Source organism: Paramisgurnus dabryanus, chromosome 6 (assembly GCF_030506205.2).
Source record: "Paramisgurnus dabryanus chromosome 6, PD_genome_1.1, whole genome shotgun sequence".
In the NCBI taxonomy this organism is placed as follows: Eukaryota; Metazoa; Chordata; class Actinopteri; order Cypriniformes; family Cobitidae; genus Paramisgurnus; species Paramisgurnus dabryanus.
In genome coordinates, this window is record NC_133342.1 from 960,538 (window position 1) to 988,469 (window position 27,932).

General features: G+C 36.3%; 4 protein-coding genes across 5 annotated transcripts; 3 read left to right on the top strand and 1 right to left on the bottom strand.

Moving 5' to 3' along the window:
* The first annotated feature begins 2,306 nt into the window (after positions 1–2,306).
* On the top strand, positions 2,307–6,890 carry cavin4a (caveolae associated protein 4a). Its single transcript, XM_065266611.2, has 2 exons — positions 2,307–2,813; positions 6,099–6,890. The coding sequence occupies exons 1-2, from the start codon at positions 2,433–2,435 to the stop codon at positions 6,705–6,707; spliced, it is 990 nt and encodes a 329-aa protein (XP_065122683.1). The 5' UTR covers positions 2,307–2,432; the 3' UTR covers positions 6,708–6,890.
* Positions 6,891–8,592: 1,702 nt separating this feature from the next.
* Positions 8,593–13,823, top strand: ift57 (intraflagellar transport 57 homolog (Chlamydomonas)). The gene is made up of 11 exons (XM_065266598.2): positions 8,593–9,043; positions 9,434–9,608; positions 9,918–10,036; positions 11,174–11,264; positions 11,374–11,445; positions 11,735–11,854; positions 12,126–12,197; positions 12,273–12,404; positions 12,548–12,610; positions 12,941–13,007; positions 13,516–13,823. The coding sequence occupies exons 1-11, from the start codon at positions 8,907–8,909 to the stop codon at positions 13,692–13,694; spliced, it is 1,227 nt and encodes a 408-aa protein (XP_065122670.1). The 5' UTR covers positions 8,593–8,906; the 3' UTR covers positions 13,695–13,823.
* Positions 13,824–17,149: 3,326 nt separating this feature from the next.
* tmem71 (transmembrane protein 71) lies at positions 17,150–24,886 on the top strand. Of its 2 annotated transcripts, XR_010532016.2 has the most exons (11): positions 17,150–17,210; positions 18,701–18,745; positions 18,846–18,894; positions 19,135–19,344; positions 20,578–20,768; positions 20,945–21,133; positions 21,913–21,979; positions 22,131–22,189; positions 22,616–22,665; positions 22,780–23,719; positions 24,028–24,886. XR_010532016.2 is itself a non-coding variant. In XM_065266577.2 (10 exons), the coding sequence occupies exons 2-10, from the start codon at positions 18,721–18,723 to the stop codon at positions 22,801–22,803; spliced, it is 864 nt and encodes a 287-aa protein (XP_065122649.1). In that variant the 5' UTR covers positions 17,150–17,210; positions 18,701–18,720; the 3' UTR covers positions 22,804–24,886. The 2 variants fall into 2 exon arrangements, 1 of the variants encoding a protein (XP_065122649.1); XM_065266577.2 differs by having other exon boundaries at positions 22,780–24,886.
* On the bottom strand, positions 23,829–27,887 carry apom (apolipoprotein M). The gene is made up of 7 exons (XM_065266589.2): positions 27,613–27,887; positions 27,286–27,425; positions 27,112–27,185; positions 26,900–27,007; positions 26,712–26,810; positions 26,545–26,580; positions 23,829–26,470 (listed from the first exon to the last, which is right to left on the bottom strand). Exons 1-6 carry the CDS (start codon positions 27,733–27,735, stop codon positions 26,567–26,569), a joined length of 558 nt encoding a protein of 185 aa, XP_065122661.1. The 5' UTR covers positions 27,736–27,887; the 3' UTR covers positions 23,829–26,470; positions 26,545–26,566.
* Between the last annotated feature and the right edge of the window lie 45 nt (positions 27,888–27,932).

Genomic DNA, 27,932 nt, shown 5'->3' on the forward strand with positions numbered 1-27,932 from the left:
TTAAAGCGATTGTTTAAATTATATATATAAATAATAGAGTACGGCAGGTATGATGCCAATCCGGAAGTTAGCAGAACACTGGTTCCCTCGCCAAAAGTCATTGATTTTCCCCTATAAAATTTGATTATCTCAAAAAAAGAAGCTCTCTGTAAACGTTTATGACACTTGTTTTATCCAATAAGATAATCTTCACAGATTAACACAGCTTTTATATATTTTGAAGCCTTAATTAATTTACTAAGAATTAAAGGGACAGTTCACTTTAAAATGTAAATTCTGTCATCATTTACTCATCCTCAAATCTGTATACATTTCTTTTTTCTGATGAACAAAAAAAGAAGATATTTTGAGAAATGATGGTAAACACACAGCAGACAGTGACCATTGACTTCCATAGTAGGAAAAAAATATTTTGGAAGTATTGTGATAAATGATTAAGAAAATATTTTGATAATTGATGGTAAGCACACAGTTGACGGTACCCATTAAATTCCATCAAATTTTTTTTATTCCTACTATGGAAAGCAATGGTCACTATCTACTGTGTGTATAGTATCATTTCTCAAAATATATTTTGTGTTAATCAGAAAAAAGAAATCAATACAGGTTTAGAACAACATGAGGATGAGTAAATGAGGACAGAATTTTAATTTTTACGTGAACTATCCCTTTTAAAGCTAACTGCTTTACCCCATATGGCAAAAAATAAATTTCTTTGGCCAAAAATATGTTATAAATATATGCTACATACATTTTAATTAAGTAAAGCTTCATTAAATATACTTTTGAATTTGAAAAATTTATAATATTTAACTTTCATTTATTTACATGTTTTTTTTTAAATGTATTTTGGGGGCAACAAATACATTTTTAATTTTACAAACCATAGGTCTAAAAATATACCTTTCCTGGCCAAAATGTAAAAGTTTGTATATAATGTTTAAGTATGTATTAAATATAAAATTATAAATATATTTTTTGCAGGAAATATTTAATGTAAATCTTTTCAAACCTGTTTACAGATAACATACAAAGTTTTTCTTCCAGTGTGACGTGAATATAAATGCTTGAATATATTTATTTTTAAAATATGTTTCAAAAGATTGGTCAAAATACATTTTTGTAAATATATTTCAAAATATATTTCAGTACATATTTTTTTGCCAAGTTTTGTATATTTTGAAATACCGTATATTGAAAATCCTATTTGAAAATATATTTTTTGCCATATAGGACACCGTGGTTGCTTGACCTTATCTACCAAGCTTCCAACAAATCTTTTAAACTTGATTAAAAACATGTTCCCTGATAATTAAATACTCTGTGGATGAATCTTTGTGAAATGTGCCCACGTTGCATCGTTTTTGGATCTTCATCCATAAAGTTCCGACAACCTCTGGTCCCGTAGCAACTTTTTAGCAACCACTCGTAAAAGCTTTAAAAAGTCACAAGTGGGGGTATTATTAGAATATATCGTCTTATCTTAACAAAAAAAAAATTGTTTAACCAAAAAACCCAATGATGATGCAACCGGAAGTGCTAAAATGCTAACTTACTTTTGGGTTTTGCTTACAAAAATCCATGCGGCACAGATTCTAAATCTTGAAAGTGCCCTTTATTGCATTTTTTAGATTAACAATCTATTTCTACTTTAATTTTTCATTTGTTTTCACTTGAAGTCTTGAAACCATTCTGTCAAAACAGATTAGCAAAACTTCCAAAATAATGAGAATTTTAGGGGAACTCTTTTCTGTTTATTTTGTGGGTTATTTGTAATGCTGCTACCATCTACAGATTACTTTCAAAGGTTGTTGTGTCTCTTTTTCAGTAAAGGTGCATGCTGGGAAACATAGTTTTTAATATAAGGTTGCCTGAACGTAAGGTCAGAAGTCAAATGCTAATGTGGAAAAACACACCTCCAAGGACCATTCAGTGTGTGTGTGTCTGTGTGTGTGTGTGCATGCCTGCGTGCGTGTGTGTGTGTGGTGGGTGCAGCTGTTGGCTTTAGATGACAGTAAGCCACAGGGGAGCAGATTTATAAAAGTAAATCGACCTCACCCCACATGAATGTCTACATTACATATTTGTAATCTAAATGAATTGATAGCAATGCTACTTGGTTATTTTTATATTTTGGATGTAGCATGCACAGCAAATGGATGTATGAATTAAAGGGGCTTTCAAGCTCTTATGTGATGCAGCTTCCAAAAATTTCCTAGGATCCCCTTACAGTTGTATTTATATCCATGCATACATGTATGTGAGTGTGCGTGCGCATGCACAGGGGTGGGGTTAGTCAGATTCCAGTGGGGTCTCTTTCTGGAGTGCCAGTTTCTCTCTTCACTGTTTCTGTGTGTGATTCTGTCTGGCCCCGTACCCTTCTCTGGCCCTGTAGCTGTACTTTCGGGGACGTGTAAAAGAGTCAGTCAGAGATGGAAAAGAAAGGTGATGTCATACTTGGGGTCGAGGACGAATCCGGGCAACCTGTCTCGGCCCTGTCCATTCTCTCTCTGCTGGAACGCGTGTCTACGATCATCGATGGCGTCCAGGCCAGTCAGCAGCGTATGGAGGAACGGCAGCAGCAGCTCGAAAGCTCCGTCAGCGCCGTCCAATCAGAGCTGATCAAGCTGACTCGCGACCACACTGCCACAGCGACCACCGTTGACAAACTGCTCCAGAAAGCCCGTCGCGTGAGCACACACGTTAAAGAAGTGCGTTCACGTGTGGAGAAGCAGAACGTGCGTGTGAAGAAGGTGGAAACTACACAGGATGAGCTGCTCACGCGTAACAAGTTCAGAGTTGTTATTTACCAGGTATATACATTGGCATATACACACACACACCTTTAAGTCACTGCATGTGTGTGATGGGTAATTGAGGGTTTGGCAGTATGTCGTGTCAAACTAACACCTGTTGCACAAACAATAGGGGGCGCACTTTTGGAGCTGACTGGCTAACTATTTCTGTGGGGTGTCATATAAAGATAGTCTGAATGTGTTGACTTCCAGAAAGTCTAGAAGAAATAAATAGAGGCACTGGGATATAGACACCACCACTGATTTTGAGAATGGGATTTCCATGTCAATATTCCAATAGTAGTTTCCCAATATTAACCAATGGGTCTCTAATATCCCAATACTGAATATATGGTTATGGCCTGAGAGCTTATATATGCGTGATGTAGTATTTAGTCAATTACTTTTACTTGACTGACTTTATGCGATTCCTTACTTTGCGATGCAGAATTTACCATTAAGAAATAAACGAAAACAAGTAAATATGAGACACAACAGTGCCCTTAAAAATGAGGCGAAATTAGGCTGTCACAGTGTGTGAATATGAGTGTGTATTTGCGTGTGTGGTATTCTGAGCTTTCTTAATATAGAGTCGCCTACACAGCTGAAAAGTGACTTCAAAGTTACTCCCTGAATAGAAACTTTATATATGCATACATACTGTATATGCACATCCATATGTATGCATTCAAAATAAATGTCTGTATGTATGAATGCTCCTTATAGACTAGGAAGATTGTGTGTCCGACATGTAAAGTATCAAAAGAAAGCTTACATGACATTAAAGGGAGACTTAAAGACAACACAGGAAGAATGTATGTAGATAAGAATTTCACCATACAAATTATTTCCGACATAATTTACGGAATGAGTCAGCTTAACCGTATATAGATAAACCCAGTGCACCCCAATGTCTTAATGGTTGTGTATATCCAGAAAATTAGATTGCAAGAGGATTTCGATTAGATTTAAACCAATTCTTGCATTGAACATTATTTTAAAAGACTGTGGATGCCCTTGTATGTGGTTGAGACTTGGGAAATGGAAAATAAAAGAAGGGATAGGCTAGGCGGGGTGGACTTTCCCAGAGTAACAGGTGCAACTATATGTAAACTCTAACTGGACAATATTCATGACTTTAATAGCAACATGTAATTGCCTGAAATGTGAGCAATGCTTTGATAAGAGACACAAATAGTTACAGCTCACTGCTATATGTTTAAATGTAAGTAGTCTAAATAGACATCTACTGACATATGGTATGAGCAATGATTATATAAGTGGTTCCTCAGTGCCTTGGGGGTGGTTTCCCGGACAGGGTTAAGATTAATCCAGGACTAGGCCTTGGTTATTTTAGGACATTTAAGTTGTTTTTACAAACATATTTTAGAAAAGGCAATACTGATGTGGATTTTGAGACAAAGCCATGGTACTGATATATGTTAGAATATGTCAGTTCAAGGTGTTTTGAAATTAAGGTGGTTTCCCGGAAAGGGATTAGCTCAAGCCAGGACTAGACCTTAGTTTAATTAGGAAATATAACTAGTTTAACAAACACGCCTTACTAAAAACATTAATGATGGGTGATTCTCATGAAATCCAGATTTAGAAGGTGTCCAGCATCAGAATTTTTAAAAAGCCATTGAAGCCAATTTTGATTTTGCACATATAAGATTAAGGTCTGAATTTACTATAACCATTATTTTTAGAGGATTTAAAAAATATTTCCTAAAAAATTAATATTTACATTTTTTAGAATATCATTATAAAAAATTATCATTACCGCTATATTACATTAAATATATGCATTTACAAACTCATGTTTCGGTAATGAGAACTAAAAAGTTGTCTAGGTACTATGACAAACAAAATTTTAACTTTTCTCTGGAGAGAAAAAATAAGAACTGCTTACCTGGTAGCCATCTTGAGTCTCACAGTCAATTATGTCCCTTACAACAATTTTATTTTTTTTGAAAATGTTAGTTCCTGAGGGCTTAAAAAATGATTAAAAATTGTTGCGGAGGATGAGAAAATTGGTCTTGGACACATTTATATTCCTTATTATTGTCTCTACATTTACCAATGATCACCAAATACCACTTTTTTCTTTACTGTAAATGTTTATAGTATAACATGCACTGAAGCATTTTTTTTTTTTTTTTTTTTTTTTTTTTTTTATTATAAATATTTCCATGTCAAAGAACCCAAATCCAGTCATGGACACATTGCGATAATGAAAAATTTCCCCTTAAATGTGGAAAAAACAACAAAATTGGTTTGTACGATGTCATTTGAAATCATGTGCAAAATAGTACATGAAGAGATGTTTGTAACTGTATGCTTCTTATTTTGATAGCATTTACTGTTTTATCAAAATGTTTCATGACACCTCATAAGAATCACCCACTTGTGTGCAAGGGCATCGATGTATTTTAAGATATGCAAGTGCAAGCAGTTTTCATTTTGGACAACTCTTACATTTATTTATTTATTTATTTATTTATTTATTTATTTACATATTTACTTATTTATTTTAAATTTTAGTCTAGGACTAGTCTAATCCCTGTCTGGGAAACCATCCCTTAATCATGCCTTTTAATCTGGGACTAGGATAAGCGCTGTCCGGGAAACTGCACCTTGATGTTTCACAAGAAAACGCAACTTGCCCTCCAGCACACCTTTTGTAATGTTTTTGGTCCAATGTTTGGTTATTATTTTATATCCTGATCTTTTTCTTTAGTTAATAAAATGTAAATATTACAGTACAGTAATATTTACAGTTATGTACAGGTTGTTCTCTGTACTCTGTAGCACCATGGTCCTATCATTGTTTTCTGCTCCTGGCCTTTAAAACCTCCACTGGGTCTTCAATTGCTTATACAGACTTATGTACCCTCTTGATCCCTGCGCTCTGCCACAGAGCGGCGGCTTGTGGAGCCATCCCAAAACGGGAAAAAATCACTATCGCGTACCTTCTCTGGTTTTGGTTCCCCATCTGTGGAATGATCTTCTGACTCTGTAGAAGTCTTTAAGAATCGGCTAAAAACCCATTTCTTCCGCCAACAGCTACCCTGCTAATATTATTCTTTTCTATCCTTATTTTTACCTTTTCTGTCAAAAAATAGTAATAATTACTAACCCTTGGCTATGTGTTAGACTTGATGAGACTAGTTCTAGTGCACTTATTGCTGTTCATGTGTTGCTCTAATTGCTTCTATTGTTACCTCATGTTGCTTTGGACCAAATGTAAACGTTTCATTTATGTTGTCCTAGTAAATCTTTCTTTTCTGTCCGCCACTGCAGGGAGAAACTGAAGTTCCCTCTGTTGCCGTCACCAAGGTCCCAAAAGGGCCAGGGTTAGCTAACCTGGAGGTGGAACCAGACGAATATGACGTCCCCGCTGACATATCATCCGATGAAGAGTACATGGTGGTAGATGAGGCGGAGTCATCCCGAGGGGCACGTCTAAAGCAGAGCGGATTAAAGGGTCTCGAGAACTTCAAAGCAGCGTTCTCCAAAGAGAACATGAACAAGACACGTGACAAGACCCGAGACAACCTCAACAAAACCAAGGAGAGCCTGAGTAAAACAGGCCAAACGCTTGGAACCAAAATCAACCACTTTGGTGAGAAGATTGTGCCTCCTGAGCAGCGTGAGAAGATGCGGCAGAGCGGAGAGCGGCTGAAGGATAACATCGCAAAGAAAGCACCCAATAAAGAATCGTTCCGCATCAAACTGAAGAAGGAACGTACTGTCGCTGAGGGCCAAGAGGGTGCGGAGGCGGAGCTTGCAGTGACTCCACCCAAAGGGAGGAAGTCAAGCCCAGACGTGACCTATACAGAGGTGGTTACTGAGAGTAAGAGGGAGGGTCCAATATCAGAGGAAGGAGCCACTCGTATCCATGAGGATTGAAATGGGGAAATCACCACAGAAGTAAAAAAGAAAGTCAAGGAAAAAGTGAGAACCAGAGAAAGTAGTTTGTGAAGGTTAAATGGAAGAATTTTCATATGTTTTCAAACAATAAATCGAATTGATATCCTTTATATAACCTAAGGCACCTTGTAAAACATTAAAATATTAATATATTAAAAAACACTTTGTGTCTAATGTGTTCTGTTACACTGTATTGTGTGTTTGGTTAAGATTTGTTTACATGGCCTTGGTTTTCAATATTTGAGATAAAGCTAAACACAATGTTGCCAATTTACATTTATGCATTTGAAAGATGCATTACAAGGCAAACATTGTACCATCATGTCTGTTCCCTGGGATTAAACCCACTACATTTCGTGCTGATAACACTTTGCTCTACCATTGAGTTACAGGAAAAGTGAGCTTATCCAAGTTTTCATATTTGTAATGACATATTTAAAATGTGACCTTCACATACCCAAATCAGTACACAGAGATTACCCAGAGCTACAAATGAACACATCATTAAAAAAAATGAGAGAGTGAAAGACATTGATCCGTCATCCAAATAAAGATATCTTGGAATTTAAATCAACAGCTGAGCAGCCCTGCCCATCACTTTATCACTTTCTCTTTCATCGCATCTCTCACACACACACACACACACACATGTTTTACCATATGGGACTCAATTCTCACAAAAAGTTGTTAAGGTTATTTTCACAGAATGTTATACAAGATGATATTATGTAGAAAACATTAAATCACAAAAAATACACAGTTTCAAAGTTTTTCAAAGACTAGGTCGCATTTCAGAGGTCATTGACATGACATCACTGATTTTATATCAGGCTAATGATATTTTCTTACCCTGAAGCTCAGAAAATGTGAACAGTATTAGATTTAAAGACAAAACATGATCTGGCCGATTTATAAATATTGTAATGATTTTACAACATGTTAATGAAGATATTTGACCCTACTGCAATTTTTTTTATATATTTCAAAATACTACAAAAATGGCCCAAAAATATATGTACTGAAATATATTTTGAAATGTTAAAGCAACACTATGTAGTTTTTTGACCTTTAAATAATGTCTCTAAAATTATTTCAGTGATAGAACAACTTTTAACTGGACAAATTGTACTGTTGCTGCAACCTGAGCAGCCTCCTAATTGCTACAAGCACACTCTGAAAGTGGCGGTGGAGGGTAGGAAACACAGCCCCGCCCCTCTCCCTGCCTGCAGAAGAGTGTCTGATACCAGGAACTGTTTCACTTTTCAATCACATGGGGGAGCTGTAAGTCATTTTTACATGGAAACTACATAGTGTTGCTTTAATTTATTTATTTTTTTGGCCATTGTTTTGTATATATTGAAAATAAATGGGCTATTTTAAGGCATTTATATTCACGTCACATTGGAAGAAACACTATGTATGTTACAAACCTGTAAACTAACTAACATAACAGGTTTGAAAGGGTTTAAATTAAATATATTTTTAACTGAAAAAATATACTAAAAATTTTATATAATTATTTATACACGCGTTTATATTAATATATTTTCACATTCAAAAATATATTTAATTACGTTTTACTTTCTACTAAATCTATTTAGCATATATTTAGAACATATTTTGGGCCAGATAATTTTTTTTGCCGTTTTTGTATAGTCAACAGGTACGGATAAACTCTGTCACACATTTTATCTAGATAATAACTGAGAACTATTTACACAACGAGAAACTTCGTGCTGGTAAACTAAAGTTAATGAATGTTATATAAATAAACAGATAAAAGTCGGTGTTTTACTGTAAAAGTTGTGAATGTGACTAAACGCAGTTGCATCTCCGGAGCACCAGGTGGCAGCATATTCAAATCTTACATGCCTCACAGCGCAGACTATTCAGCTTATTCAGTTACTGTTTATCATAACCACGATCGTATAATTGTATATGCCGTGTTCTTGTTTATTTATTGTTTTCTTTTATTATTCATTGTTGACAGTAAAAGTACACTTATTTTGTTTCTTATCGTGGCGCCTAAGGAGTGTGACGTAATTCATGGCGACTGTAACTACAACATCCCGGAGTTGCTGAAGCAATAGATATGTAGGCTATGTGATAAAACACAGCTTCTACCTCCAGAAAACGAGTGATAAACAGGCACACAGCGAAAGAACAACGCGTCTAGTGATGGCAGAGGAGGAAGAGCGCGGTCCCGGTTCGGTCTATCAGATGTTTGTAATGATGGAAGATCTTCTGGATAAACTGAAGATCCTGGATTATGAAAAGCATATTCTGGACAAACACAACATCAAACCTCTATCGAGGTAACGTTAAAGCCAACACGACCGAAGAAGTGCTGATTTATAATCATATTGCAATGCACTTACACACTCACATAAACATACAGTAAAGTTATATGTGTGCAACAGTTCTATAAACAAATAGTATAATGCATTAATACATTGAATACGTTTTTCACATGAGGTCAGTGTAACATATGAAGCTTTAGTTTTTTGCCTTTCTTCATATCTTTTTTTTAACCAAGTCTACATTGTATCAGCCAAAAAAAGATGATTATATGGATGTTATGTATGATAAACTTTAAAATAAAGTAAAGTAAAACATTAAGAAGATTCCTTATGAGTAAAAAAATAAACAAAGATTTGTGTACTGTTGAAGTGTTTCTCAACAACTGTTTTCTTTGTCTTTTATAGGCATTATTTTGTATCTAGCCCCCATGTGTTGTCAAATCCTGGAGAGCAGTTTTATATGTTCAGTGTCATTGCCGCCTGGTTGATTTCTCTATGCGGGCGGCCATTTGACACACCACAGGAGTACGACGACCCCAACGCCACCGTCTCCAATATCCTCTCTGAGCTACGTGCGCTGGTGAGACGGCACAGTGATAACACCCTTAAAGGCGGGGTGCATAATCTCTGAAAGCCAATGTTGACATTTGAAATCACCTAAATAAAAACACCCTTACCCCAATAGAATCTGGACCTTCTTTTTATAGACCCGCCCCACACGTACGCAACACAGGCAACGATGTCGGTTAGTAGTGACGCACCTTACTGCTGATTGGCTACAAGTGTGTTTTGGTATTCGCCCCGACTTTCAGAAATCGTGCACTCCGCCTTTAAATTTTTGTGTTGACGTATTTGGGTTTCATGTTTATCACTTCACGTTTGTGTGTAGGGCGGCCATGTTGACTTCCCCCCATCTAAACTAAAGTCTGGATCTGGAGAACATGTGTGCTACGTTCTTGATCAGCTGGTAGAAAAGACACTGAAGAGCAAAGGGTTTACCTGGAACAGGTGCACAAACAACCACATATACACAAACAATTACTACAATATGTGAAGATTCTCTTGCACTACAGAATCACAGAAAATTCAAAATCTTTCACAAACTCTTTGTTTTTAGTCTAGACACGCACTAACACAGCTCTCTAATATATTAGCATAGCAGTTTTAACTAGTGATGGGAGAAACGAAACTTTTCGAAGCTTCGAATCAATTGAACCAATTGCTTCGAAAATTGATTCAGTTTTTCGAAGCAGTTCGAAACCCACACACGCTGGTGACCCCTGCTGGTCAAAACAGTGTAAAAGCAGATCTGTCCACACGTTTTACACTTTTTTTTACAAAATAATAGCAAAATCTTAATTAAAATATGTTAAAAAATTATTTAACTTAATTAAGACATAGTTAAAAGTGTGTGTTTTACCCTTTTAATTATGCACATTTTTGTCATTAAATCTGTTTATAAACAAACAGTAGACAACATGCCAGTGTTATTAGTCAGAAGGATAAATGTTTTAAGAACTTTCATAATAAAACTGACCCGAGTTCACCTAAACATATTAGACACTGGTCATGTGATCAGCTCCCCCTAGTGGTGATGAACCATCGGATTTTCGAAACGTTTCGAAACAGTTGTGACGTAATGAAGCCTCATTTGCTAAAATCACGTGACTTTGGCCAGTTTGAAACAAGCTCCGAACCACTGATTCGAAACAAAAGATTCGTAAATGTTTCGAAGCCTCATGAAGCAGTGCTTCGAAAACGACCATCACTAGTTTTAACATAAAGTGGCATGGCTCTAACACATAGAAGCTATTGGCACATACAACTACATTTAGTGGCACTTCTGGTTTACAGTGGCTCGTCGAGTGGCGCTTCCGGTGTCAAGTGGCTTATGCCACTGTGTTTAGTGGCTCGTCCAGTTGCACATCCCGTTACTGTTGGCACATGCCCCTCTGTGATGATTCATGATTGTCAGTGCCACATGCCTCAATCCCACAGACCTGAGTGTTACTGACCTGTGTTAGTGGACGAGCCACTAAACAGAGTGGCATGTGCCACCTGTAACAGGAAGTAGTGGCACATGGCAATGGCTTCTGTGCGTAAGATGCCGTGCTACTTTATGTTAAAACCCATTCTCTCTATTAGGCCACTGTACCCTTCTGTAGATGTGGAAGATGACTGTGTGCAAGAAGATGATGCTGAACTTACACTCAGTAAAGTGGAGGAAGAGATGACAGTGAGTCACATTCACATTTAATAAAATGGAAGAGGAAATATGACAGTAAAGCACACAGCAAAGTAAATGACACTGAGTCACACACACTCATTCAAGTGTGCACTTTCAGCAGGAGGATGACGATTATGAGGAAGAGGAAGGGCTGGATTTAGACGCACTGAAGACCAGAACCAATCAGAGTGTGAGTTCATTGCATCAGCAGCTGGATCTATAAGTATTTTATATAATCACAAAATGTAAGCAGAGTAAATTTATTGTGTCTTTCTTCTTTATCTACAGTTGGTGAGTTATACCATATGTGAGGTGTTACCTGTCTGTGTTTACTACAAAGGAGCCTGTCATGTGAATGCAATAACCAATCTGCTTACTTCCATCTCAGAATTTTTTTTTTTTGTCTCAAGACAGTTGCTTTTATCACCCACTGGTATATTTTTCTATAAGAAAGCCAGTATTTGTGTATGTATGTTCAGGAACTCAGTGGTTTGAGACCTGCAGTTGTGTTGGAGTCAGACGTCGATGCTGCCGAGTGGAATCTGGAGGTGGAGAGAGTTCTTCCACAGCTTAAAGTCACCATCCGCACAGACAACAAGGTATGATGTTTGTAATATTTAAATCAAACTTCCCTAGTTTTCTAAATTTGAATCCTACTGTTATTGTAAAGTGTAAATGTGATTTAAATCTTACTGCAATGTTGTCAGACAGCCCGTAGTGTATTTACATATTTACGATTTGTATCATGATGATTTTCTAAAAAATATATATGTATACTTTGTAATGTATATTAAACCAGTGTTGTCCAGGTTGATGTGTGAGGGAGAACTTCTGAATGGCTAAGATACTGAGTGACACATTATATTTCAGGATTGGAGGGTTCACCTCGATCAAATGCATCAACATCAAGATGGCATCAACACATCCCTGCAGGACGCCAAGGTCATCCATACCTTCATCACACATGTTGTTTATATGTACAAAAATAATGTAGATTAAATGTAAGTGTGTGTTCAGGGTTGCCTGTTTAAGCTGAAGGAAGACATCACTAAAACTCTGGAGAAAGTGAGCAGTCGTGAGAAATACCTGAACACCCAGCTCGAGCATCTCATTTCAGAATACCGCCAAGCGCAATCACAACTCAACAAGGTCAACATCTCCGCCAATCAAACACAACATGATATTACTTTACTCCAATAAAAAAATCACATAAGATACAGACTTTAGAAATAAAATGGATATTTTAAAAAGTCACGCGTTAATTAGGGTAACATTGTTTTTTTTTGGTTCAGGTGAAGGACCTTTATCAACAGGCCAGTGGAGGTGTCACAGAAAGAACCAGAATTCTGGCTGAGGTTAGTCTAAAAACAACAATAACGCAAGAGTCGTGTGATATTTCAACTCACTTTATTGCACACAGTAACAATTAAAGGGCCCTATAGTGATGTCAGTGTTAAAGGAATCCAGAATCCACAGGATTGTGTTTACGGTTATGCATTTATGCATTCAAATGCATTACAGGGTATACATTTTATCAGTTTGTGTGTTCCCTGGGACCCATGATTTCTTGTGCTGCCGACACAATGCTCGACCAGCTGCACTAAGGGAACAATGAAACGGCCCCATAATATCACAGTGTGGTACAGCCAATACTGAAACAACATTTGTGTACGTCTGTGCTCCAGATCAGCGAGGAACTGGAGAAAGTCAAACAGGAAATGGAAGAGAAAGGCAGCAGCATGTCTGATGGAGGTAAAGTCTACGTCTTTTCTCCTAAATAAATTTGCTTTACTAGTACAGGGCTAACATAAAGGACTACCCGGGGCCAGCATGAGAGATTCCTGTAAGGAAACCGTATTGTCACTTCGCCCTCAGTCACTAAAATGTATTTTTTGCCTGTGGCCATTTGTCTGTATGTATTATGCAATGTTACCATCAGACACAATTTAAATGCCGTGAATATTAACTTCTCAGCAATGTTGTGAGGTTTCTCCTACCTTATTGGTTGTTGTGGACACTGGTGCGTGTGTTGCGTATTACATCAAATGGTAGAGCAAAGAGAGGTTAAGATGGCGATGGCGCCCTTTAATTATGAGGCCAAACGAAACCATAATTATTTAACATTTTTGAAGCAGACATTTACTTGGGTAAACACGACACAATGTTTTGCACAGTTTTAAGGAATGTTGTTTGTGGTGTAGTTTGTTAATGCAGACGTAGTTTTGTGCATGGTGTAACATGCTTGGGTTTTGTGTTGCAGCTCCAGTGGTAAAGATCCGTCAGAGTTTGACTAAGCTGAAGCAGGAGATCGAGCAGATGGACGTTCGGATGGGAGTAGTGGAGCACACGCTACTACAGGCCAAACTCAGAGAGAAAAACAACATGACCAGAGACATGCATGCAACACATCTCTTAGAGCCTAGCGTACAGAATTACTAACATTTACACAAGTTATGTAACAAGTGAGTTAATTGTATTGTACTATATAAATGTTATACATTTTCAATGTAGTGTAAATGACAAATTATTTGGTAATAAAAGTTGTGTCTAGGACCCACTGCTTCTTTGACTGCTGCAACCACTCTCTGACACCCCCCCCCCCCCCCCCAAAAAAAAACAACAATGCTGAACTTAATGTCATTAATAGGAATGGACCAAGACCTCGATTCTGTATTAGCTTGTGTAACAGTACTCAAAGAGAGGGCGGAGGTTATTTCTTAACAGTTCTTAAACATACAAGAACAACAGATCCCCCAGGGTTACATGTTACACATACACGTTACTATTGCATGATGTCATTCTCACACATTGCAGATAAACACTCTGGCCTGCTTTGCTTTGTGTGCACATAGTCAAGTTATCAGTCAGAGCTATTTCTAGAATGACAATCTTCAGCACTTGTAAATATTTTACAAAGAACTGGTATATACTGCTGGGTTTCTATCAGCCTTCATACTGCTAAGATACAAAACTCTCTGGATTAGACCAGCAGATATATAGTGTTGTTCATCATACACATTAAAAGAGTTTGTCTTTACAAATATTTATGCATTGCTGCAAACAGATTCATGAAAAGTAACTGGTATTTATACTATTATAGTATTTTTAATAACATGCTAACTTATCCAAAGCAACTTATGTACAGTGCATTAAATAATTGTGTTTTATATGTTTCCTGGAAATCAAACGCGTGACCGTTAAGCTACTGCTGTAATGCAAAGCAGGTTAAGAATATTTTATGAATTAGTATTTAATAAAATAGGATTCCATAACTGAATATGACCCGGCAAGCAATCATACAGTATATCATATGAGTTATTTTGGCAAAAACGACATGGTCCGGCTATGGATTACTCATAGCCGGACCATGTTGGGTCTATATTAACCGTTATGGGTTGTTGGGGACGTTTTCATATGGTTTTCATACACTGTTTTTTTTTTTGTCTTAATTTGACCACAACTTACTCTGTGTTTCAGCAAATGGAATGATTTTGGTGACAAATCTTATATTGACAAATATTTTGAGAAAATGCTTTGAAATTTTTGAAAAACTCAACAATATATCATTGGCAAATGTACTACCCTTTCGGGTTGTTCATAGATGAAAACATCCACTAAATTAAACATCTGTAAAAATGAATCAGATCAATATTTTGTGCATAAATCTGTTAATCAACCTCAGTACTGATCAAAACTATCAAATCTTTACCAAAAATACCATAATTTTAACTATTTAATTGCCAAGTTCATAACTGATGCCACTGATTTGGGGAATAAAACACAAAATGACAGATTTTCAGGATAAAAAGTAACTTTATTTTTTTCTACCTCTTTCAAAGTCTTGGGCATGTTGGGCAAGTCAAAGATTAGTAATTGGCTTTTATGCATTTTTAGTTTTTGTGCAGCATTAGTTTTTTTCTCCCTCATTTGCTGTTCGTGGCTGTTTTTTACCCCATTGACTTCCATTATAACGACATTTTTTGATTGCAAAGCCATATATTAATGCATTCTTGATTGTTGATGGTTTTTCCTTTTGCTGACTGTTCTTTTTTTGTTCTGTGCACCACTTGCATGTTCACCTTTTCACTTTTGAGCTGCCGGTGCCTGTTGGTGTCTGTGGATTTGTGTCTGGAGGGACACCCTTACGAAAATTAACCATGGTTTTATTGTGGTAAAAGTGTAGTAACCAGGGTTTTTTTGGTGTATTAATTAGTATCAGCAAAACTATGGTTTTACTACACTAACCATGGCTTAACTATGGTTTTTGAAAACCATAGTTGTCAAAACCATGGTTATTTTGTAGTTACCATGGTTTTTTATTTTCGTAAGGCCAGCTGCAGGAGACTGATTCTTTCTCACCAGTGCAACAGCAACTGGTGCACCAGGGAGGTGCTCTCTCCTCAATACTAACCCTACACACACTCACACTCTCTCACTCACTCTCTAATATGCTGTTATACTCCATATAATTCAATATACTAACCATATAACTCAATGTAAGGGGTTAAAGGGCACCTATGGTACGATTACGGTTTAACATTTCCTTTGGTGTGTATTATGCAGGGTTCACACCAGATGCGGTAGAGGCAGTAAGTCAATGCAAAGACGCGATTAGGCATCCTGCGGTGCAGTACGAGCGGTAGGCGCGAATGGCGCATTCCGCGCGAATTGAGCGTTGCCGTGGGAAACGTGCGAGTTGAAAAATCTGAACTTTGGCGGATTTCCGTTGCGCAGGACCCTGCTGTAGTAGTGACATGATTACAGGAAGTGAGCGGAGTCTCAGCGGAGTCGCAGAAGCCCCTCCCTTGATGCGAATTTCCGTGTGATTGTCTCGCAAATGTAAACTCAAATGTTCAAGCGTCCAACTACAAGTGAATAGCGGGACTTCCGGTTTGGTGAAATGGCTTAGAGACACGTTGAGTCTTGCTCACAAGTGAATAGCGCGTTTTTGCCGCCTCTACTGCGGCTGGTGTGAATGCACCATTAGTACATGTTAACGATATGCAAAAGGTACAAACCCCAAAGTAAACGATGCGAGTTATCATCTCCAACATAAATCTCTTTTCTTGAACTACAACAAATACACAAATTGTAGGCAACGGTTTACTTCCTGGGATTGGTGATGTAGACAAGACCACATTATCATAATTCATCTCGCTTTTGCTCACAGCCTGTAAGTTAACTCCTTTTAGCATTGCATTGTGACCGAATCTTTAAAAATGGTAAGGAGCGTCACATTTCCAGCTGACGTCTGAGGTATTCAGGCCAATCACAACGTACAGATTAGCTGGCCTATCAGGGACACAGATCAGACACAAATCAATATATCAGACACAAATCAATGCGTTTTGTACAAAATCTGTGTTTTAGGAAGACAGGGAAATCTGGAGCTACACAAATGTACGGTATGTGGAAAATAACGTTTTATTTAACCATAAACCATGCAAACACATATTATACCAAATATACAAAATAAAGTTTTTAGCATAGGTGCCCTTTAATGGTGCCACATGGTGATTAACAGTAAAAATTACAAATGTGACCTCTTTGCAAAAGGAAAAACCACCAACAATCAAGAATGCATATATGGTGTCATGGTTTAGCAATCAAAAACAACAAATGAGGGAGAAAAAAATAAAATCTGATGCTGCACAAAAACTAAAAATGCATCAAAAAGCCCAATCGATATGCCAAAGACTGTGAAAAAGGTTCAATTTAGTGGATGTTTTCATCCACGAACATCCCGAAAGGGTAGTGAATTTGAACAATGCACAAGAGTTAATCCTCAAACGACGAAAGTTTTGTTTGGAACCTCTCTCTCTCTCTCTCTCTCTCTCTCTCTCTCTCTCTCTCTCTCTCTCTCTCTCTCTCTCTCTCTCTCTGTCAGTGTTTGTGAAAGTACTGTAGCCTACTAGCGGACAGATCAACTTTGGCATTGCATTCTTCTTGATTTAGGTAAGTCTTGTTTTTCACTCGTTTCTGAATTTCATCTTGTTTGTTATGTGCTGTTAAAGCGCTTTGAAAGGGTTTTCCATACCGAACGGATTTAGCGGTAAAGAATGTTGCGCGAGGAGACCGGATGTTACGCTTCAGATAATCTTTTCATATAACGTTATTAGTTTAAATACGCTGTGGGGTTTAAGATTTGTACAATAAACTTAACATATATACTGAAAGTCGGGTCTCTGTGCATATTTCGCGCGTGCTGCTGCTCGTTGCGCGGAGCACAAAGACTGCAGGAGCGCCGCATCTAGGAAAATAAGAAAACATATTACAATATTTAAAACCTAAATTTTACCAAAATTAGAGTAATCGCTCAGATTAAACAAAAGTATTTATTTTGATTTTCTGGCTTTAAGCTCCCTTCAAAATGTATTTGTATTCTTATTGTAAACTTGGAAGTAACTTAAATACATTAAATAAATGTGAATTATTTTTTCTTTGGCCACTGGCAATTGTATTAAGTACTTGGGTAAACATTAAAGAAAAATAAAATGTCAAATAAAACGGGATTGTTGGTAAATGTGTTTATTATAATTTGAGTTTATTTGGGAAGTTGTTTTTGTGGTTGCTATTGAAGTTGTTATTGCATTATGTGTGTGCGTGTGCGCGCGTTTGTGGTTTTGTGTGGTTTTCAGTGGTTTGCTGATGTTGCAGATGCTTTGCAAAATCACTTTAATGCTGCTCAAAAAAAATTGTAACGCAGGCAGGCATGGTGGCATGTTTTTACTTTGTCTTGTGGTCATTTCATGTTTAACTGAGTAAATACAGGAAATATGTGTGCTTGTGTGTGAGAAAGTAAAAGAAGGCAAAGGGGTTTGAGGGGCTTTCTGTTCAACCTTCAAACACAAACTGAAATGTGTCACGTGACCACTTTGGGAACAGATTTGTGAGCACAAATGGTCTTTTATACGGGTCGTTATTGTACTGCCCCATTTCTGTCGTTGGGACTCTTGGCTTTGCTGATTGCGGCTGTACAGTGTGCACACACACAGACACACACCAACGGAAACGTTCAGCCAGTCAGATTATTTCTAGACAGGAAGTGGTTAACAGGAAGTACAGTGGTCTCCGCCCATTATGCCAGCATCATCCCCATCTGTATCTTCATGGCTCTCTGATACCCCCTCCCATCCCTCAGCTTTTCATTCCCAGCATCCCTCTCTATTGCTTTTCCCAATTTATATTAATGGCATACATGTTTCTATTTATATTATACATCTATACATTTATATTATATTCATACACATCTTTGTAAGGATATTTTATAATTAAAACACTATTATTTTTTATTTTTCTATTTTAGTCTACTTAAGTATTTTAGTTATGCCTGTATATTTTAGGTATATTTAGTGTGCCCGTAGATGCTTAACAGCTGCAAATTCTGCATTATTGGCATGTTATTTCGATTTTAGACATTTAACCAAAATGTTATTTTATTACAGGTTTGGTAGAAGTGTGAGATATGTTCTTTAGAGGGGCTGTTACAAGTAAGTATGTCCTTATATTTTCTCTCTTTCTCTCTCTCTTTACCACACTCATTTAGGAATTTTGACTTTGACTGGAATGTCGACTTGATATTTTTTATAGGTTCTCCCATTAAGAAGAAAAGCTTTGAGCCTGAACATGTTTGTCAAAGGTACAGACATTAAGCAACAATGATATCATATTTGTGACCCTGCCTGTGAAATCCAAGCTAAATAATTTAATTATGAGATCTGTAGGATCAACATTTGATTTTTACATACTGATTTCAATGTAGTTTTTACAGGCAGGGTTGCATATTTTTTTCCTTATTATCCTAGCCGCGTAAATATGTTCAAATAGTTTGATCGTTCTTAAATTTGTTAATTCGTGTCTGCGTTTCTTTCTTTTTTAGTCTTGACCTCTCCCACTTCTCTGACTCCTCCTATGAGTGTTTCTCCACCAATCCGCTCACAGGCTCACTGTGCGCTTGTCGACGGAGTCCCCGCCTACTGGCCAATGGTTATTATTTGCTGACAGAGGATAGTTTTAGCACAGATGACGAGGGTAACATCACCCTGACACCCTCGCACACCAGCGTGTCATACAAAGAGAACCTTGTCCGGTGAGTTTTATAGCATAATCAAAATTTTCCAATCTAAGAAGTTTCTGAAGTGTGATGTGTATGAATGATCTCAAATGATTATTGGTCAATAAATAGTGACAAGTTTAATATGAACACCTGTTTATTTACTTTGTATGTTCCCAGAAAAGTCAGCTATTAACTTTATTTTACTAGTTTTATTTCAGTGAATATCAGTGTTGGGGAAAGTTACTTTTAAAAGTAATCCATTACAATATTAAGTTACTCCCAAAAAAGTAACTAATTGCGTTACTTGGTTACTTTTCATGAAAAGTAATGCTTACGTTACTTTTGCTTACCTTTGCATTACTTTTTCTTAGCTGATGCTTGATCTCTTTCAGGCCTTGCAGGTGTTTTTTATGACTGAAAAGTTCTTCATATAAAAATGTCGAGCTTTGGCCTGCCATCTCAGTTTCTGACTCAAACTGTTCCCACACAGGCATACGCATGGAGTGCATAATGTGACTATGTTTAGTTTCATTAAGTACATAATTTTTTTAATCAAATTAATTAAACTAAAAAAGTAACCTGCATTACTTTTTTTTTTAAAGTAATTCAAATATTAATGTGTGCAATTTAAAAGTAATGCGTTACTTTACTGGTTACTTCAGAAAATTCATAATGCACGTTACTTGTAATGCGTTACCCCCAACACTGGTGAATATACTAGTTAGCAGAATTATGGACCTTAACTATTTCTCCGCCATTGACAAGCTATCTTGTCAATTAAGAGAAAACGCTTCCCTGACAAGTTTTTACGTCAATTTATTTTTCCACTATCATCCACTAGGTGGTGCTCTTACCCAATTATAAAATGCTTAAGCATCCACTAATTCAAAAACACTAAAAACTCTGTGTATGTTTTGATCATCATTCTGAATCTGATCGCTTCACAAAAATGCAGTCATTTCAGCTTTTTGCTAAAGATTTGGTATTTTTGAAGAAACCTACCCATATTTAAGAGGTGATAAGAACAGAACAAATAAATAAAGGATAAAAAAAATTCTGAAAGGCATTGATTTTTTGTGAAACATCATAAAAAATGTGGGCGCTTACTGGCAACTTTTTTTAAAAACACTGGTGTGGAAAGAGTTCAAATAATTTACAAAAATGAATTACTATTTGTATATTTTTGTCAATATAGTACTACCTTTTATATGTTTAGTATTGTTTAGTAAAATAATAATACAAATAATTTTGTGGCATTTATTTTAGGATATTTAGACGAAGGCGCAGAGCTAGAAGATCATTGGCCAGCCTTCTGAGTGATGTGAGCCAGTCCTGCCAGTCCTGGCTGGAATCAAGCGTTTTTAGACGATCTGATCCCGTCACCCCCCTTGAGTCATCATCATGGATGGACTCAGACCACACCTGCGAGCAAGATGCACCCATCAGCTTTACATACGGTTAGACAGCTTTCAGTTTTGGATAAAAAATTAAGTCGTTTACAGTTTTAAAAATAAAGTTGAATTCATTGACATTTATTTTCAACTAAATTGTAGCCCCTGTACAAATGTACAGTTTTTGTTTATACAAAATTTGTTAATGTTAATTTAAAGAATATGTATGTCTTGCTTTGCAGATCCCACAGAGCATGTTCCCTCCCCAGATAAAGAGACCCCTCAGACTCTGCTTGAGGAGCAGGAGCCTCAGACTGAGTCATGTCCCCCTCATGAACAATGTAGCCAATCAGTGAGCGGTCTTCTGGATGTTCCTCCTCCATCCATGTGTCACCACAACAGTTACAGTTCATCCACAAAGACATCATCAGGTGAGCGAGAAGACTAAGGCCCTGTTTACACGAGAACGCTCGAGGGTAAAAACGTACAAATATTTTATCAGATGTACAAGGCGACTGCGTTTTTTGGGCTTAAAAATGCAAAAAAGTGAAACCACCCTCCAGAGTGGAAATCTTAAAAACGCTCTACAGTCGGGTCCCCCCTCCCTTAAACGTCTGCTCGCGGTGGCTCTCGTTGCGTACGTGTTTATGTCACAGGCATGCATCAGTTCAGGAAAATAACAACCAACATGTCGGATTTTTTTCCATACGTCGGACCTTCAGGTTGCCATAGCCGCTCTGATAAATATACAAGATTCTTTCAAGCAGTTGTACGAAATATTCTCAGCTAGTATTACTGATCGGAGAAGGTGCATTAATTACCTCTATCAAAATGTTGATGCGCCAATTCGCAAACTCGTATACATGCAGAATAAAAAGTGATAATGCAATGCCACTTTTGCGTTTTCTCTCTTTAGATTGTTTCCGTGTAAATGTAGCCTACATGAAAGCAGTGTACTGAGATTTATCGCTGACCTTAAAATAACAGCAGCTCAGATTCTTGTCAATGAAAAAAAACACAAAGTACAGATTGTGAGTTAGTGTGTTCCTGTAGGTCAATTTGTGGAGCATTGCATTGTTAATGGAAAGGTCATGGGTTTGATTCCACAGAAATCAAGTGTACTGATAAAAGAAGGTCATGTACGTCACTTTAAAGAAAAGCGCTGCCAAATGTATAAATTAAAATTTTGTGATTTTTGTTTTTATTTCAGACACTTTCCTGCTGAAAGTCCTCCTCTTCATTCTTATTTTGTGCATCTGCATTGCCATCTCGTCCAGGTAAATAAAGTGTGTGTGTGTGTGTGCGTGTGTGTGTGTGTGTGTGCGTGTGCGTGTGCGTGTGTGATAAAGAGAGTTTCCTGTTTGGCTCATCGCTAGTTAAAATAGGTTGAGCTTTTCTCCTCACGTTATGGCATCACAATGCTTACAGGTGGCTGCTGGGAGGCGTTTCTGCAGCGGTGGCCTTCTTTGTCCTGCTTTCATCATTATGTGAGTAAATGAATCAAGTAAAATACACTGTAAAAAAATAATACGCTGGATTTACTTAAAGATATATTGCATCATTTTTGCATCCACTTTTTAAAGTAATATTACTTGAAATGTATTTGAATAAATTGTAAAATGTAATACTAAAAAGTGGATGCAAAAATTATGCACTTTATATTTTTTGTACTTTTTCAGTGTAGTAAACAAAGTGATTCAAATTATAGGTTTGAAGTCAACATGAAATTTTTCGAGAAGGAATGTTGTTTCATAGGCATAGCAAATGATGAGCTTACATAAAAAACATTTTTTTTTTTGGAATCATGTGCAAAATAAACAGAAATATGTATTATAAAAGTAAATAGCACCAATAGGGTTAGATTACCAAAGATAAAATCACTCTCTTACTCTCTCTCGCTCTCTCTCTCGCAGGTGTGTCCAAACCTGGAAGAGCAGTCCATTGGAGGAGAGCAAAGACTGAGGTGTGATTTTGCATTCAAAATGAATTTCACTGTATTGCATTTTTGTGCCCACATAAAAAACATATGATTTTCTCAGTATAGAATTTTAACATCACCCCTGTGTCTCTCCAACAGGACATCACCTCCAGAAACGAGTGAGAGGAACCCATATACACCCGTGTGTGAAGTCTGTTTAGGACCTCAGGAAGTGAGACTGTTGACTGCACATCCTGAATCACCATCACACGTTAGCTATAGCTCAGTTTTTGTGTTTGGTGTTTTCACTGTAGAAATCTGAATATAAATATTTATAGAAGATTCAAACAGGACCAGTGATAGGATTTCTGTCACAGTAAAATTGACATGCTAAGAAAAGCATGCACTTTATATAAAGGTGTTTCAATCGTATCAATGCAGGTAGATCATTCAAGTTAAGAATTTGATTCGTCTTTCTAAATGAAAGACAATATATTAGATTCTCTTGAAAGTCAGTGACGATGCCCTGCATGCACAGTTAAAAACAATGGTTAAAATATGTACCCCAGCTGTTTGGGGCAGTACCCTTTAAAAGGTCCTATTATGTACCATTAGGTACATGCATGTATACATTTGGTACCAAAGCTGTACTGTATATGAAAGGGTACAGTCCCAGTAACAGCTGGAGTACATATTTTGACAATTTTTCTGATAGTGTGACAAGAAGTGAAGTGTTATTATTATTGTTGGTAAATCCTCAGTTTGGCTTGGTTGGGGTCTTTACCATGATGACTGGGGCATCCTGTGTTTATCGCACCTTAGATTATCAGATGCCCACATAAATAGTGTTGCAGAAATATTTGACTTTTTTTTTAACTAGTTGATGCTTTATTATTCATAGCAAATTTTATATCTTAAAAAGTGCCAGTTTTGCTTTGCATAAATGCCTCATATTTGTCAAGTGCCTTTGATAAACAAACAAGAGTGCTATGTGATTTAATAGGGCACAAATGTGCTTCTGAAAGTGCAATAATTAGTGTTATAATAGTTTAACCCTGTTGCTGCCAAAACAGATCATGTTTTATAGTGTATATTATGGGTGTACTTTTGTTACATTCATACAGGGCAACTCCTATAAGATTTTTTGTGAGTAGTTGCCTGTATAATAATACATTTTTTTATTATTAGCAATAATTAAGAAAAAAAAATTCTGAGAACTACATAAGGGACTTAGAGGACTGGTCTGCAGGAAGATATGTTTTGTGGTTAAAAAGTTTTAGACTTACTCTTAGTAAAAAGAGTGAATAGTGGATGTGTATTTTTTGAAAGGCAGCTCAAATTTAAAGAGAACAAAGACATTCATGAGGAAACTAAAGCAAAGCAAAAGTGAAGTGTTCGATTATAGAGGTTTATGGTGCTTAAAGTCTGAATGCAAACATGTTGGAGACCCAGCCAAGATAAATACAAAGGGAAAAATGAATTATTTAAGTGCATTTAGCTTGTAGCCAACAGAAATGTATGTGTTTATATTTAATGTGTTATGTTAATGTGGCTTAAATGTGTAATATAAATATTTTTGTTGTGCACATGAATAAAGAAAAATAGTGACTTGAATATCAGAAAATAAACTAGTCAATATTTAATATAAAGTGTGTTAAAATTATTATAACTTTTATTAAATCAGACAGGATTAGACACAAGATTAGACACAAAAATGTTGGGAAAATGAAATGAAAATCTGTTTGTTTATTGTGTATTGCAGATTGCTTTTTTGAGAAATAGGGAGAAATTATGATTGAATGTAAATTTATAACAAAGCATATTGTAAAAACATAAGCTGAAAAGAAAGAATGTATTCATTGATTAGAAATGTACAAACTTTTATTGTTTTACTGCATTTGAGCTTGTATGGGTGCAGTAAAACTGTAATTCTGCTTACTGTAGACAACAATCTGTGGCACAAGATAACTAAACCATTACTGTAAATACTAAAGAAGTAAATTAGTTAAACTGTATTATTCCACTGCATGTAAAAGTGAAATGTGAAATTAATCTGTTTTATGTATACACTGTAAAATGTAATCTTAAAATCAAATGCATTTATATAATTTGCACAGGTACATTTGAACATGGCAAACAAAATGGACCATGTCAATAAGTATTATAAAATGAAAAGGCCTTTAAATATTTTAGGCCTTATTTTTTTAAGGTTCATATTTTTACAGTGTATTTTTAAAATACTGCAATAAAGGTTTTATATATAATAGTTTTTGGTAGGCCTATCTTTTAATTTAGTCATTTTATATGAAGTTTACACAGTTTTTGCTTTTCCAGAAAATATTACAATTTTATATTGCAGTTTCTATATTCATACTGAATCAAAATCACTCCAATTTATTGTTCTTATACTGAAACAATCTGAATTAGAAACATTGATTCAGAAATGTATTGCTGTGAATATTGCCCATTTGCTCAAAAACATTATTCAATCTAGTTTGCTTAAAGGAATAGTTCACCCAAAAATGAAAATCAGAAAAGGCTTTTAAAAAAGTTTTTGAGCACAATTGACTTCCATAGTATTTGTTTATCCTACTATGGAAGTCAATGGTGCCCCTGTTTTCTGTTTGATAACAAATCTTCTTTTGTGTTCAGCAGAACAAAGAAATTGATACAGGCCTGTAACAAATTGACATAATTTTAATTTTTGAATTAACTATTCCTTTAAAGGTGCAGTGTGTAAAATGTATCGGCATCTAGTGGTGAGGTTGCGAATTGCAACCAATGGCTCACCTCTTGCTTTTAAAACACATAGAGAAGCTACGGTAGCCGCCACCGTCATCGTTGGAGACAACTTAAAAAGTTTGTCCGTTAACGGCTTCTGTAGAAACATGGCTGCACAAAATGGTGACTTCCATGTAAGGGAACTCTCTGTGTATGTAGATAAAATGTCTCATTCTAAGGCAATAAACACATTACAGTTCATTATGAAAGGTATTTATACACCCCTGATAATTTAGTTTTGTATATTATTTTGCATTTCTGTCAAGAGATCCTTCTAAAAATTACACACTGCACCTTTAAAGTGGACATGTCATGAAAATGTGACTTTTTCTATAGTGCTATAAACGGATCCTTAGTGCTTCTATCAACCTAAAAAATGTAACAAAGAAGAACCCAGTATCTTAGTTTTGGGAAACCATTCTCTGCAAGTAGAAAAAATAGGTCATTGAAATTTGGCTCCTCTTGTGATGTCAGAAGGGGATAATACCGCCCCTTAATCGGCACTATCCAACTACAGCACTGCCATTTCATCAGCAGAGATCAGCTCATTTGCATTTTAAATTACACACTCAAAAACAGCACATTTTACACCTACAAAGTGGCAATTTTAACATGTTATAATAAATTATCTATATAGTATTTTGAGCTAGAACTTTAAATATCCACTCTGGGGACACCAAAGATTTATTTGACATTTTAAAATGTCGCCTTTAACAAACCTTCATAATTGTATATTCAACATTCTTCCAAAAGTTTATAAATTTGATAAAACATATCAGCGCAGCTTTTCACAAGATATTTTTTTTCAACCTAGCCATCCACAGATTTGTTTTTTTTTACTTTCAAGTGATGTTTCAGTGACGATACAATATCAGTTTTATAGACACTATAATAACATAATAATAAAGATCATTAAGTACAATAATCAACGTTTTTGTTTTAACAAGCTCTTTATTGAAATATAGCTTTGTTCAATATCAATTTAGCAGTCTTTAGGCATGTCTAACCACTGCACTGCAGTGCAAAGGTCACATCTCAGACTAGAAAGATCACTGCGGCTGCTGGCGACCTTTGAGAGCAATACAATGAATCAAATATCTGCAGTGTGAAAATATGTTAAAAAGTATTTATATTTTAACTTACCTGTTTGTTTTAACCCATGTCATCATTTACAATATTCTGAAAAAAAAAGAGATGTTATATTTCACCCAGTTGTATATTACTGGACAGCACTATGCTATCACAAGTTTAAGTTTTTTAATACTTTAAATATTGCAAGAAATAAGAGGCAGATACAAAGTTTGACCAACCTTTGGTCACAGGCGCCTTTATCAAATCTTCCATAAGAACACATTCAGCTTTTGACTTAAACTCCTCTATCACTTGATCTGATGTCTTTTCATTACGAGCTGCAATGCATGATTGAAAGTTTTATTAAAGTATTAAACAAATACTACAACTGCAATACTAGAAGTGAGTGAATTGACATGATACTCACAGAATAACATAGCGCTGATTTCTTCGTCGTCATCCACCATCAATATTACGATACATGAAGGGCAGTTCATCCACTTGCCATCCCAGACCATAGCAATAGCATCAAAATCTGCTTATACAACAGTGATGTAAAATTGTTTTGGATTGAGTAAAATAATGAAAAATATTAGATGATCAGATTCATGCAGCTCTGGCTGATGTTTTATTTCATACCTTCTCGAAACATGAATGGATCTGTTACAGGGTGAGCCATGTAGCTCCATGAATTGCTGTGACAAGTCTCTCCACTGTCGTGCCATTAAAAGTAAAATTGCTTTTCATATGCTTGAACCACACATAGAAATATTGGAAAAATTCATATGCAGTGTTATTTTCTTTGTCACTTACATGCGCCAGCGTTCGGACACTTTCAGGGTGGAGTTTTCGCCTTTCTGAATGTTAAGAACGGAGCTGTCAGTTCCATTGAAGGCCTTAATGCCATCTTCATCCCATGCAGCTGCTGCCACAAAATACCAGGAGCCCATATACTGCAAAATAACACAGCTGTTTAATTAAATGTAAAAAAATGTAAAGTTTATAAATGGAAACATGTAAACATTACACTGCTTTTTCATCTCCAAAATTTTTGCAAAGTAATGTACATTTCTGTTTAACCCATTTTCTTTTTAGCATTTCTGATGCTTCCGAAGAGTAGCATAATGTTAATGCTTTTACCTGATCAGTGCTTAAGAGCGCTGTAGAGAGAGGTGCTGGAGGAATACATGGTACCATGCTCTCCAGCCCTGCATATAACAAACCCCCTGCCAAGCCAACGATACTCATAAAAGTGGAAAGCATAGCTGCAACAATGAGATCACCCGTCCCAGACACCAAACTGACTGACTGGTAAAACAGAAAGTTTCTTAAAATATAGAGACTGTCAACCACCTTCAGGTTGTTAGCCTCTTTTATATTTGTCAGGGCAATGTGCAAGTCATTATTTGCCCTGTACCATTATCTACCCACGCACCCTCTTAAAAATAAATTAAAATTAA

Coding starts and splice junctions, on each gene's coding strand:
- cavin4a (XM_065266611.2), top strand. CDS start 2,433: ATGGAAAAGAAAGGTGATGTCATACTTGGGGTCGAGGACGAATCCGGG. Junction 2,814..6,098: donor TCAGAGTTGTTATTTACCAG/GTATATACATTG, acceptor CCGCCACTGCAG/GGAGAAACTGAAGTTCCCTC.
- ift57 (XM_065266598.2), top strand. CDS start 8,907: ATGGCAGAGGAGGAAGAGCGCGGTCCCGGTTCGGTCTATCAGATGTTT. Junction 9,044..9,433: donor AACATCAAACCTCTATCGAG/GTAACGTTAAAG, acceptor TGTCTTTTATAG/GCATTATTTTGTATCTAGCC. Junction 12,611..12,940: donor GAACCAGAATTCTGGCTGAG/GTTAGTCTAAAA, acceptor TCTGTGCTCCAG/ATCAGCGAGGAACTGGAGAA.
- tmem71 (XM_065266577.2), top strand. CDS start 18,721: ATGTTCTTTAGAGGGGCTGTTACAA. Junction 18,895..19,134: donor CCTGAACATGTTTGTCAAAG/GTACAGACATTA, acceptor TTTCTTTTTTAG/TCTTGACCTCTCCCACTTCT. Junction 20,769..20,944: donor ACCCATCAGCTTTACATACG/GTTAGACAGCTT, acceptor CTTGCTTTGCAG/ATCCCACAGAGCATGTTCCC.
- apom (XM_065266589.2), bottom strand. CDS start 27,735: ATGCTTTCCACTTTTATGAGTATCGTTGGCTTGGCAGGGGGTTTGTTA. Junction 27,426..27,612: donor CGCTCTTAAGCACTGATCAG/GTAAAAGCATTA, acceptor GTTATTTTGCAG/TATATGGGCTCCTGGTATTT. Junction 27,186..27,285: donor GTGTCCGAACGCTGGCGCAT/GTAAGTGACAAA, acceptor ATGGCACGACAG/TGGAGAGACTTGTCACAGCA.